At 38.4% G+C, this 12,480-nt stretch overlaps 1 protein-coding gene across 2 annotated transcripts; it reads right to left on the minus strand.

Annotated features, from left to right (window-relative positions):
* Positions 1-443: 443 nt before the first annotated feature.
* Positions 444-5,773, minus strand: ska1 (spindle and kinetochore associated complex subunit 1). 2 transcript variants are annotated; one of them, XM_044124065.1, is made up of 7 exons: positions 5,755-5,773; positions 4,077-4,162; positions 3,878-3,993; positions 3,653-3,747; positions 2,603-2,719; positions 1,590-1,759; positions 444-1,404 (listed from the first exon to the last, which is right to left on the minus strand). In XM_044124065.1, exons 2-7 carry the CDS (start codon positions 4,156-4,158, stop codon positions 1,256-1,258), a joined length of 729 nt encoding a protein of 242 aa, XP_043980000.1. In that variant the 5' UTR covers positions 4,159-4,162; positions 5,755-5,773; the 3' UTR covers positions 444-1,255. The 2 variants fall into 2 exon arrangements, with proteins under 2 accessions (XP_043980000.1, XP_043979999.1); XM_044124064.1 differs by lacking the exon at positions 5,755-5,773 and adding an exon at positions 4,954-5,046.
* Positions 5,774-12,480: the final 6,707 nt, after the last annotated feature.

Here is a 12,480-nt window from a genome sequence, read left to right on the forward strand (position 1 = left end):
CACTTATCCATCTTTTTTAAACAATCCTTTGGTAAGTTAACTGTGTGGTTCTCACTCTGAGCTCACGTCAAGTGAAATAAACATGTAGTACCTTAAAGACCAGCAGGGGGCGCCTGCCCACCACTAGTGGTCCCGGGACCACAGTTTGAGAAAGACGGGTCTAGATTGTTCTGTGAAGGTTAATTTACAATCTGAGTAAAAACTCAGAGGCTGAATCCTTTTTTTCCCCAACAGTGATGCATATCAAAAACTGGCTTCTGCTAATTTGGCTTACAGCTGATGAAAATCAACATTCAGTTTCTGAGAAAATTACAATAGTGATCAACAGACAATGCATCATCTGTGCATGGTTGGTCCCATAAGACCAAAGTCAGTGCAGCATCTACTAGGAGAGTTTAGAGCACTTCATGCTTGTTCTGCTGACAAGCTTTGTACGGTTGCTGATTTTGTTTTCCAGCTGGACCTGCTTGGAAATGGACTGGATTAAGTCCAAAGGACCCAAAGCGCTACACACTGTGTTCAGTGTGAAAACACTGTGAAAGAGAGTCATTCACCCATTCACACAGCGAGGCCGTCCGACCGACCGAGGCAAGGCTGGTGCATGTGCTTCTTTTGTGTCTTCTGTTATTTGTGGAAAGATAACATATCTGGACTTCTCACCTCTCTGCTGTGTCTCAGTCCAGTGTGTCTTATTAGAATAAGTCAGTAAATACCTAGCCTGGTAAAATCCCAGCCCCTTGTGCTACACTTTGCTTCGTATCATGCTGAAAGAGGGAACGTTTTTCCAGTGGAATTGCACAGGAAGGCAATGGAGAAAAATGTGGTCCTAAGAGTACAACAACTTTCAGCGAAAACAGGAAACGAAAACAAAAATGTTTGAAACGGGAGCGAAGTATTGGTGTGACAGATTTCTTTTCATCTCAATTTACATCAAAGGTCACTGACAAAATGAAGGCTTGTTCACTGCGTCCCATTGGTTCAGTGAAAGACATAATTTAGCTACAGCGTACACAGACACTAAACTGTACTGACCCCAGAAGAGTAAAAATAAATGCTTTAAGACTGTAATGTTTTGCAATTTTACCTGTAAGTAAATATTCAATCCAAATCAAAGCAAGAACAAACTTTGTCTCATTAACACAAGTTATGTGACAAATGCTCAATAGAATCCACAACAGTCTCCTTCACTAAAACATACATAATTACAGCCTGCAGTGTTGTCATGGTGTTAAGGCTAAGAAGGAAGTGTGTCCTTTCACATCAACATGTAACGGACCAGTCCGCCCCCTCTGACCTCACGGAGACGCTGACATTGTCGCAGCATGTTCAGGATCCCCTGAAAGCGTTTGTCCACTTTCATCTGGGTGAACTCACGTATGTCCTCGTCCACGACAAAAAACTGTCCTGCAGGTACAGAAAAGAAAGAGAAAACTAATCAGTGTCTTTGTTTGGATGCGTCACAAGCTTTCCCAGAATCATCTGGAGAGTTTCCATGAAAACAACAAAGGAGAAACAATTCAGTCAACTGAGGTAATGTATGCAGATTTCCTCATCCACAGCTGCTTAGGGGCGTACGGCCTGCAGGATACCTTTTGTATCTTTGGTTTCCTGGACCTTGAAGCGCTGCTGCAACTTGCGTGAATGATTATTAAGAGCCTTCAGTGGCTGACAGAGGATCCTGTACTTGGCTGCTACAGCAGTGTTGATGCCTTCCACCACAGCATTGAGCTGCTCATATGAAACACGTCCTTTCATGTAACTGAAAAACAAACAGGCATATAGACAGTCATGCAAAAGATATATATATATAAAAAAAACTAAAGAAACAGTTCTGGACAAATGAACTCAGAAGTACATTGTTGAACACACAAAATCAGCTCTGGGGACAAATGAGATGTTAACATGATGCATCATAAAATACAGATGGAAGTTGATCTCATCTCTTGCTACAAACACTAGAACCTGAGCTTCCTCAACTACAGTCTGCTCCATCCCTTCTTTTGGACAGTTTCACTGTTGTGCCTCCAGTCCAGTCAGCTGCTCAGATAAACACAGAGGTCTTCACTCTCTCCTCCAAGTATACAAGTTCTTGTCTTTTTCTTAAACACCGGATGACTATATTTCTGCTGATTATCTTCTACTGCAAGTGTGCAAAGTGTGTACAGCGTAAAAAAAGAGAGCGAGTGCAGTCCCATGTGGTGCTGCTGGTCACTTGGTTCCACTAAAGACCCTACAGGCTCAGACTGTGGTCTGTTAGTCAGGCAGTCACTGATCCCGGTGATTCTTGAGGCCTCCACCTGTGTCTTCTGGAGTTTCTGGCAAAGTAAATTAGGCTGAATTGTGTTACACACACTATAAAGAACATGTTATTCAAAGCGGTTTGACAAGATGACAGTCTGTAGAAGCAGATATATGATGCCATCTTCGACTCCGTGTAGTTAGTTTGCATCAAAACCAAGTATTGGAAGGAAGCCTTATTTATGTAATTATAAGCTAACTTTCCAAGTCATTTTTTAAAATATTTATTTTGATAGAATACTACACCATAATTATATCACAAGATTTTGTCACGGAAAACTAGAATTTAAAAAAACCGACTTACTGAGGGATGCTCTCATATTCCTGTGTAGTGATATAATCCATCTCTTTCACTAAGTTCCTGCTGATCTTCTTAGTCTTTTCGGCCTGGGCTGGCTGATCATCGGCTGGTTTGTTGTCCCTGCAAACCAAATATAATAATTCTCAATCATTCAAAGCTGCACAACAGACCCTTGTGGTGTTTCTTCTACCATTATTCAAGGCGGGCACCCCGTCCTGCCAACGAGGCTGCCACAGTTAAATCAGGGCTAATGCACACCCTTGAAAATTAACACTGCCGTCAGATATTACAGTCCTACAGGCTTTGCAAGCTAAGCATTGTTCATTTATTTTTTAAAGAGTCTCTTTGGTGAAACAGTTAAGACTTTGTAGCTGGTGTAAGTATTGTTAAGATCTGTCTTCCAAAAATACATAATTATGTCAGATTACTTTCAAAATTCCAGTCAACTTTGAACATTTTTAACTAAAATAAACTGAGTTTTCTGGGGGAAACCCTGAAACGTTGAATTATTGTAATGAAATACAGAATGCTATGGTCAATTAAGAGTTGGTGTCCCCCTTCACGATGTTAAAGTAGGACAGTATCTATTTTTACTACTGATGATTACTGCATTTCCGGGGGTCTTTTTGTGGGCTCTAGTGTCCCTTATATGACAGTAGGCTGACAGGAAAGGGAGAAGGAGAGGGGGGAAGACATGTGGCAAATGTCAGCTGGATCCAGGAATCGAACCCACGACGGCTGCGTAAAGGACTTAGGGCCTCCAAATGTGGGTTGCGCTGTCCCCTAAGCCACCACAGCACACCCCATGATTACTGCATTTTTACGATTTCTAAAATATTGAAGCCCTCAATAATATAAAAAGGTTTGTTTTTTTTAAAGAGAAAACAAAAAACATTTTCTAGACTGTAGATGCTTCTTTTTCTTATTGTCACAAAACAAATAAATATCAAACTATACAGATAAATGGCAACAATGAAAATGATAAAATAACCCGTACACAATATATCAATGGCTCTTCATATAAACAAAACAAGAATTTCACCATCTTCTTACTTGACTGGACTTTTTCTTTTAGGAATGTGTGCGGGAAAGTTGTCCTTCATGTGCTGAACACTCTCCAGATCATTTTGAAATAACTTCTCAAGTTCCTGAAAGCCATAAAAGCATGTTTTTAATTACATCATAACAGAGGCACAAGATGAAAAACAATTAACTTATTTCTGAAACTCTCTTGTGAATTCTGAATACCACCCACTGCTCATTCAGCATAAACTTTACCTTTAACTGCTTTAGTTGCTCTTTCTGCTGGTCGACACGTTTTTCAAACTCCTCCAGAATTCTTCCAAGTCCCAATACTTCTTGTCCCAGTTTCTTTATCTTCTGCTGGGGCAAGTCTAAATGTGGAGAGGAAAAAGCCCAGTCATAATTTCAAACATAGTTTTACGTAGTTACTACTAACCAGAACACACTGCCATACCAGCAGCAGACAGATCCAGAATGCACTGCAAGGATGAGAGTTTATTCTGAAAGTGTTGGCAGATTTCTTCCAGGTCAGCCATTGTCCTAGAACACAGACACTTTAAAATTATTCACAATGAAAATAAAGAACAAAGGAAAATGTACAGGGAACAAATGCCAACACAAAAGCCCAAACTGTGAAACCTGTTGAGAAACAGATTGTATGATAAGGAGACATTTTTCTTCTAGTTACACTGAACACTGAACGTATGTAGGCTGCTGTTCAGTATATGACCATACTTTCAACAACCTCACATTTTTGAAAGAGAAATACATTTTTAATGTATTAAAAATTTTCTAATTTCCCGTGAAGCCAAGTTTTAGGTTTTCCATTAGCTGTAATTATCAAAAATGAATAGAAATAAACACTCCGGTTTCGTGTAGAATAAATTGACTTTTACTTTGAAAGGTGAATTATCGAAATAAATTGCCTTTTCGATTAAGCAGTTTATAGTCTGAGCTGTGCATACAATTAGATTATATCTGGCCTTAACAGGTTTCCATTCAAACTCATTGATAACAAGATGCGAGGCGAACATTTGTGAAAAGGTCTTTTGCTAGTGATGATTTTGTGGCGTCTTCAGTATCATTCTAACATCTTCTAAGGACCCTATAGTCTCACCGGAGAACTTTGCTTTAATTTCATTTGAACACCAGCTAGCTGAAAATTGAAAACAAAGAATGAACTCGACCTTTCAAGAGTTAGTACAAAACTGTATTGAATGTGGGTTCATCTGCTCTAAACGGAACTTAAAGTAAGCAAATCTCCGGACAAAAAACGATAAAGTTTACGTGTGTCGTTAAAAGAAAAAAATCCTAATAAAACCCATACTTACACACACCACACACTTCCAAATAAAACAGACATAAACAGATATTTCCCGGTTTATTTGAAAGCTAGCTCAGGTGATACGTCAAATGTTAGCGCATGCGCTGTGGAACTGTTGCGTTCAAAAACACTGGGTAAAATTATATTACGCATTCTAAACAGTTTATTTTTACAATACAAAAAATGCTTCAGACTAGAAAGCAAAAATGTTTATTATTATTATTATTATTATTATTATTATTATTATTATTATTATTATTATTATTATTATTATTATTATTATTATTATTATTATTATGAACAACAACAATAATAATAATAATAAATAATAATAATCCATCCATCCATCCATCCATCCATCCATCCATCCATCCATCCATCCATCCATCCATCCATCCATCCATCCATCCATTTTCTAATCACCCTTCGTCCCTAATGGGGTCGGGAGGGTTGCTGGTTCCTATCCCCAGCTAACGTTCCGGGCGAGAGGCGGGGTACACCCTGGACAGGTCGCCAGTCTGTTGCAATAAAAGAATAATAATAATAATAATAATAATAATAATAATAATAATAATAATAATAATAATAATAATAATAATAATAATAATAATAATAATAATAATAATAATAATAATAATAAATATAAAAGGTGAAGGTAATTCTATCTATATAGCACATTTTCAGCAACAAGGTAATTAAAAGTGCTTTACAGGATTTAAAAGAAAATACAAGCAAAATAAACCAAAGGAAAGAGCAAAAGAAGAAAAAGAGTCTAATGATGTTGATCCAAAGTATATAAACTAGATACCTAGATACTCCTGCTCAGGTACGGTTGCTGGATAGGTATAAGTATCCTCTGCTCTAAATTTGTAAAAGTAAGGTGTACTTCACAGTTTCTAAGTAATAATAAAAAAAAAAACAAACCTAAACGTAATAAAAAACCTAAATGTTCCTGTTCTGGAAGAATGTTTTTCTGGATTCTAAGTTTGTTCTAGTTCCTTTTCTGGGTTAAACGTAACAACAATAACAACAGCAACAACAACAGCAACAGCAACAACAGTAATAACAATAACAACAACAATAATAATAATAATAATAATAATAATAATAATAATAATAATAATAATAATAATAATAATAATAATAATAATAATACTTTATTGACCCCCAAAAGAGGGGACATTTTGTTTGTCCCTGCATAGTACTCAATAAAAAATAAAAATAAATAAAGTAATTTAAAAAAACACACAACAATAATAAATAACAATGCACAGTTATAGTTTTAAGGATACACACATGCTGCTCTGTACATTACTAAATAAATAATGAACATTTAAAACGCACAGCTCTTGAGACTGTATATGAATTATAAAGTCTGATGGCTTCGGACAGAAAGCCATCAGACTGATGTTCTTTAGCACATCTGGGCTGCAGTAATCTTTGGCTATGTCTGCTCCTCAGGCTGTCCACCAGGCTGTAGAGGGGGTGAAAGGCATTATCCTTCATAGCTCTGATCTTCTTCGGCATTCTGCCTCTCATCACCTCTTCCAGTGGAACCAGCTTGATTCCCACAACTGACTCAGCCTTTCTAATCAGTTTAAGTCTGTTTAAGACTTTCACCTTCATTGCACCACTGCATTGAAGATGGAACTAGCCACTGATGACTGACAGAACATGAAGAGCGTCCTACTGCAGATGTTAAAAGACCTGAGCTTCCACAGAAAATAGAGTCTGTTCATGACCATTTTGTAGAGCACATCGGTGTTCCCTTCCAGTCTAGTGAAGCAAGTCCTTGTAAGATTGAACCTGCCCCTGAGATGGAGATTAGGAGCAAATGTGATTTATTACTGCAGAAACTGACAACCATTTCCTTGCCAGAAGCAGAAGTTTGCTCTCTCTGCACCATATCACGAAATTGTCCAGCAATGTCCTGTACTCCACCTTCTGTCCCCCTTCACACACCCCATGATGGCCTGCACCCCATAAAAGGCAGAGAGACTCTAGATTAGAGGAGCAGGGGAATTTTTTGGCTTTGTCCCTCCGTTTGGTCTCTAAATGTTGACTCACTTCATCTCTAAAGTTTGGGTTTGCCTAATCTGCAAATATGTGTGAATTACTTCATAAATATTTTAACTGATTTAAATAGGTCTTACAGAGTCTTCCACACATGCAACCCCAAAAATATACATCGGGTTCTGTGTAGAGAAGTGTTTTTGTTGGTCCTTAAATTTGTGTGATCCATTTTTGTTTGGTAGAAAATACAACTTTGTTCCAGAAAGACTCTCAAATGGAAGAGAAGCTCTTCAACTCATATTGGCAGAGTTTTCAAAATTACTAAAGAAGTGATTTTATACTTTCTAAAACAAACATAAATAAATCATAAAACATATTTTTGTTGCCATGCAGTTTTCAAATGTTGACACTTGATGTCAGTGTTGCATTGTTTCAATCTTGTGTCTGTATGCAAGTAACCATATCAACGAGAGCACTGTGTTGAAGAGTAATAATTTAAACTACATTTATGTGCAATAGATAAAACATATTTTAACGTTTTAAGCCCAATAACACTTTCTCCTTTCTCACATTGTTGCTGTCAAAACCTTGTGATAATTAAAAATATTATTACCTTATTGCCCTAAAGCTAACATCTGGGGTTAAGTCAGGGTTTCCTATCGTTCTATCGGTTTCACAAAAGCAATCACACATCCGTTACCATGGTAATTTATATTAGAAAACTTCTGGCCCAGGAGCAGGCTAACAGCAAGGCTCAACCAGTCAGTAGCCACTTATTTAGGTGTATTTAAACTTGGATTTGTGTTTTTATCCTGTCCCATCTGCAAAATGAGACTTCCTTTGATATTGCTCCAGTTTGGTCCAACATCCATCAATTCTCAGAAAGATGAATTTGGCCAAAAGGACTCAGCAGACGCCTTTACCACTGAGGAGTTCAATAGATTAAAATCAGTGGTGAGGGTATAGGTTGTCACGGCAGCCCATCTCTATTCCCCCCAGAGGCGTCTGGCTGCAGCAAGCCATTCCTCCGATGAGCTGCAGAGGTGAGCTCCGATGCTTCTGCTGTTTCCTGGGGGAAATGTTGGTTTAATAGAGAATGACCAAAGAGCTGCCCTCATCAAACCTTTCCCTGAGCCTCCCCAGGCTCTGTGTACCTCAAAGCCTCAATCAGCCTCAGCTGACATGGAGCCTAATTGCTCACCATCCCATCTTTCCATGTCGTCCTGCTGTCTTTATCGTAGCCAGACTGATTATATTTATGCTCCTAACTGGCTAACAACTCCACAGGCTGTTCTTCATCTCAGGCCTCAGCCTCAGCCTTTTCCTTACCACAGTGCCGCAGAGCTCAAGCCTCTTCTCTGCACTCCAAAAGCTAAGGCTTCCCTCTGAGATCCAGAACCCAGGCACTACCTGCCGCCTTCCCTGGTGTCTGTACACCAATACCTCCTCTTGCTCCTTACACTCATCACCAGCTCATTCTGCAACAGCTCTCTGATCACCTGCAGAAGTTAGTGGTTTTCTCCTGCAGAGCCGCTAACTTCACCTCAGAATCTGCTGCAAAATCTCACAGCAGAAGAAGGTTGAGGGTCTTCGCTCTGCCCCAATAAAACTATTGTGGATTTTTCTTTTCACCTCTAGCACTGAATAGACTCCTTCAGTGCTACCTCCTATGAATCCTTCAGTTCTGCCTCTCAAGGCTCATTTGGTGCTAAAATATACTGTAGTTCTGGCAGAGGCACAGATGAGGCAGTGAGGGAGGCCGAGGTGGCAAGTGGTGATTAGTGATAGCAGCGTTTCTGTCACTAATGAGCTGTGACTACTGGCTTGACTTGGTGGGATGCTAGCATGCCATGTAGCTGCATCCTGACTCTAGCATGGGTCCTGGTTGGTTTGATTGTAGCCTTTTGCTGCGGGATCAGGCACTGCTGATGCAAAGAGCATGGAGAGTGTAGATGAGGATCACCAGGAAGTGGGAAACAGCAGGGGAAATTTATTTTTTAAATGCTGACAGTGTGGTAATGTCATAACTTCCTATATATGCATTTTTTCAGGTGTGTCTAGATAATTTAGGAACTTTGTAAGGTCTTAGTCTTTTGTGAAAGTTTGATAATATATACATGCCCATATGAACTCATTAGAAGATAAAAAATAGGTTCTTATTAATTGATATTAATTGCATTGGACAAAGGAAACTCATATTATTTTGTTTTATTAAACACAGTGATAAATATTATCTGTACATTGGATTGTAGCTTGTCTCTAAATTTTTAGTTGCCTTAGTTTTATTGAATCATTTCTTCATTTTTAGCCAGTCATCCAAATGTTCATAAATAAACCCATAATATGTTATGATGTTATTTTGCTCACTGTGTTTTTTTTTCTTTTACCATCCTTACTTTTTATATAACAAACTTTAAATGACCAATAGGTACAAACAGTGCTGTGTTAATTAAATAGATTTGACAAATGCACTATGCAGAACAGCTGAACAAATCAAACAAGCGTTTCCTTCTATCCTCACACGGCTGAAGTCGGCACCCAGAAGTAATATAAAACGTCCATCTCCTCACACCCAGAATCTGTGTGTTGGTGTAAACATGCCCAGAGTGTGTCAGCTCTCTTGTTGCAGTAGCAGTTAATAAGGTTTGTCAGGAAGAAGCTATATTGATCGGCTCAGTTAAATGCTCATTTAAGTGTCCCACAGGCCCAATCACCACGCTGGTAACGGTCTGTTGCTCTATTTGGAACTGTGCTCTTGTTTAGGTGAACTTGTTTGGGTATCTGCTGATTAGATTTTTGTATTTTATTCTGACCATTGGATGTGTGTGGGCATGTGTGTGTGTGTGTGTGTGTGAGAGAGAGAGAGAGAGAGAGAGATTAAAAAGAAAGAGGAATTAAATATATTTAATAAATGTTTCCAGTCAGGCTGCAGGCTCAGCCATGCTTCAGACTGATGTACTGCAGTATGCCCGTCTGTTGCTTTCTCCCTTATTTTTTTTTTTCTGTACTTCTGCTTTCATCTCATGTATACAGAACAACTTGCTGACTTGCCTGCTGCTCACACTGAGCAACTTGTGACGGTGGAACTAACAAGCAGCCATTGTGCATGATGTTGTCCAGCCAGCTTGGTCTGGTTTTAAAAGCTATATTTACTGGAGACCAAATATTTATTAAGATCTCCAGGTTCAAGGATGACAACCTCTGTCTTCTCTAAAGTTATAACCAGAATATTTAGCCAAATAAGCCGTCATGTATTTAAGATGTCTCTTTTAAAGAATAATGAGAAAATACTGTGTATTCAACACTGAGAGTATTGGGTGGATTAAAAATTTCCTGTTTGAGACAAACATCAGCAGACTGAGATACCAACATCTGCAATGAGAAACAGTTTGGTCTGCAGAAACAGAGAAAAGGTCCTCAGAAAATAAAATGCAGTAGTAATGCAATGACAAAAAAAGAAGAGGCAAACATGGAGAAAAATAAAACGCAAGTGATTTCAAAATAAAAATCGATAAAATTTGACAATAAAAATAAGAACACTGTAATATATTGTTTCTGTATTACAGGTAATTTCACTCTCATGGCGTTTTAAATAAGGTGTCAGACTATTGCGTTGAATTTCAGAAAACAGGCAGTGTAGGAGAATTGTAGCAAACCCTCAGAGAAGTCGACTCCACGCATCACGTTCCACTGGAAACATTTCTGCAGGGACTGGGAGGCAGCGATAAGGAGAGCAAAGGCAGGACAGATGAGAGCAGAACAGGGCTGTTCCTCTGAGGTTGGAAAAAACCTATATCAGGTTTTTACAAAACAAAATATGAAACTTGAGCATCTGCTCTGAAATCTGCTCTATGATTTGTGAAGAGTGAATTATTTAGTAGTCTGAAAGCTCCTTAAAGACCGAGGGGAATTGTGAGTCATGTAAATGGAATACTAGCTCACCTAGCGACATACACTGATGCAAAGGCCTAAATGAAGTCACTTTTATGCCACATATTGTTTTATATTAACAGAAACTCTGGTTGGTTTTAATATGCAGTAGTGTTTATGACTCGGGCCATAATTTGATTTGTAATGTGTGGGGAGGACCTTTCATCTCTGAGCCAAAATCATTTAAACACTTAAATTAATGGATTCAACCAGCATCAGCTGCTGTTTGAATTAAAGAGGTTGGAAAAGCTGTGCAGCAATTAACCAGAACAGATGGAAAACAGACTGCGCTGCGTTTGGGTCAGAACTGGCAGGGCAACACAAAACCAGCAGAATCAGAATCAAAATCAGCCATGTCTGTTTAGAGACCAGTTTAACCAATCACTGGCAAGACCAGCCGATTGAAACATGTCTCTTATTCTGTCATTATTTAAAGCAATAAAGCAACTTTCTCCCAAACAGATACTGTAGTTTTAGGGTCACTGGTTTGATTAGCTACAAATCATCCAAAATGCAAACAAATGTTGATTTCTTTCACCTTCACTCTGGTTCAGCCATTTTTACAGTTGAAACCAAAAGAAGTACACCAAGATCGATTCAATTGGCTAAATTCCACAATAATGAGAATGTGAATATGTCAAAAATGTATTTATTAGAAGTTTACATACATCTCCTCTATTTTGTAGCATTGCCTTGTATAAAACCTTTTGGGTTGCTGGACTTCTGACAGGACTCGGATCATGGCTTTGTGATGGCCTCAACAAAACATTGACTTTCTTGCCCTTCAGCCACTCTGTAACAAAGTTACAAACTGTCCCTTTGTCCATCTGGAAAACAAATGTTCACTCTATATTTAACTTCTTGGCTGATGTCCTGTACATGTTGCTTCAATATACATTCCATTAATTTATAAATAACATGTTAATATTACATCATTTCTGTTCAAAATGCTTGTGGGTTGATTTTTGTTAAGGAACAAATAGGAATTGCCTTGTAATCTGTATTTTCCACTCAAAAATCTACACAAGTTCAAATATGTTAATGAGTCAATTAAGTCAACAGATAGTTGTTTTTTTTTTATCTCATCTGTGTGATTCAGGATCTTCAGAGTAGAATCTGTTGTCACTCCTATTCATGCAAAGAAGGCAGCAGTGTTAGTATCATGATTTTATGAACACAGTTCAGCCTGAACCGCCATGTGAGAAGCTCCAACAGATACAGATGGATTCCACCAAAACCTCCTGAATTATTCACCAGCTGACTGATAGCAGTTTGTGTGACAGAGGGATTGTGTGTCGGAGAGGGTGGTCACCAGCTCTGGATTACCACAGGGGACCTTCACCATTTCTCTTCAGCCTGTACAACTCCCACTTCCAGTCAGTGAGGAGTCGATTTCTATCTACAATAGTTTTTTGTTTTTTTTTTACCTTTGGATCCATTTTTCTGCACCTGGAAATTATCTCATTCCTCACCCCCAACAACAAAAGCAGGATATTTATTACTAAAATATTTATATTTTTAAATATGAGGTATTTAAAAATAAAAAAAGCCTTGAAAATAGATTATGAACAAACTACAAACCAGCTTTTTT

Source organism: Gambusia affinis, linkage group LG08 (assembly GCF_019740435.1).
Source record: "Gambusia affinis linkage group LG08, SWU_Gaff_1.0, whole genome shotgun sequence".
Lineage (NCBI taxonomy): Eukaryota > Metazoa > Chordata > Actinopteri > Cyprinodontiformes > Poeciliidae > Gambusia > Gambusia affinis.

Excerpts from the sequence above, each read along its gene's own strand:
- ska1 (XM_044124064.1), bottom strand. The coding sequence starts at position 4,985 with ATGTCTGTTTTATTTGGAAGTGTGTGGTGTGT. Across the intron at positions 4,163-4,953 it reads TTTGGAAGTGTGTGGTGTGT|GACAATGGCTGACCTGGAAG; the intron begins GTAAGTATGGGT and ends TCTGTGTTCTAG. Across the intron at positions 1,760-2,602 it reads GAATATGAGAGCATCCCTCA|TTACATGAAAGGACGTGTTT; the intron begins GTAAGTCGGTTT and ends TTTGTTTTTCAG.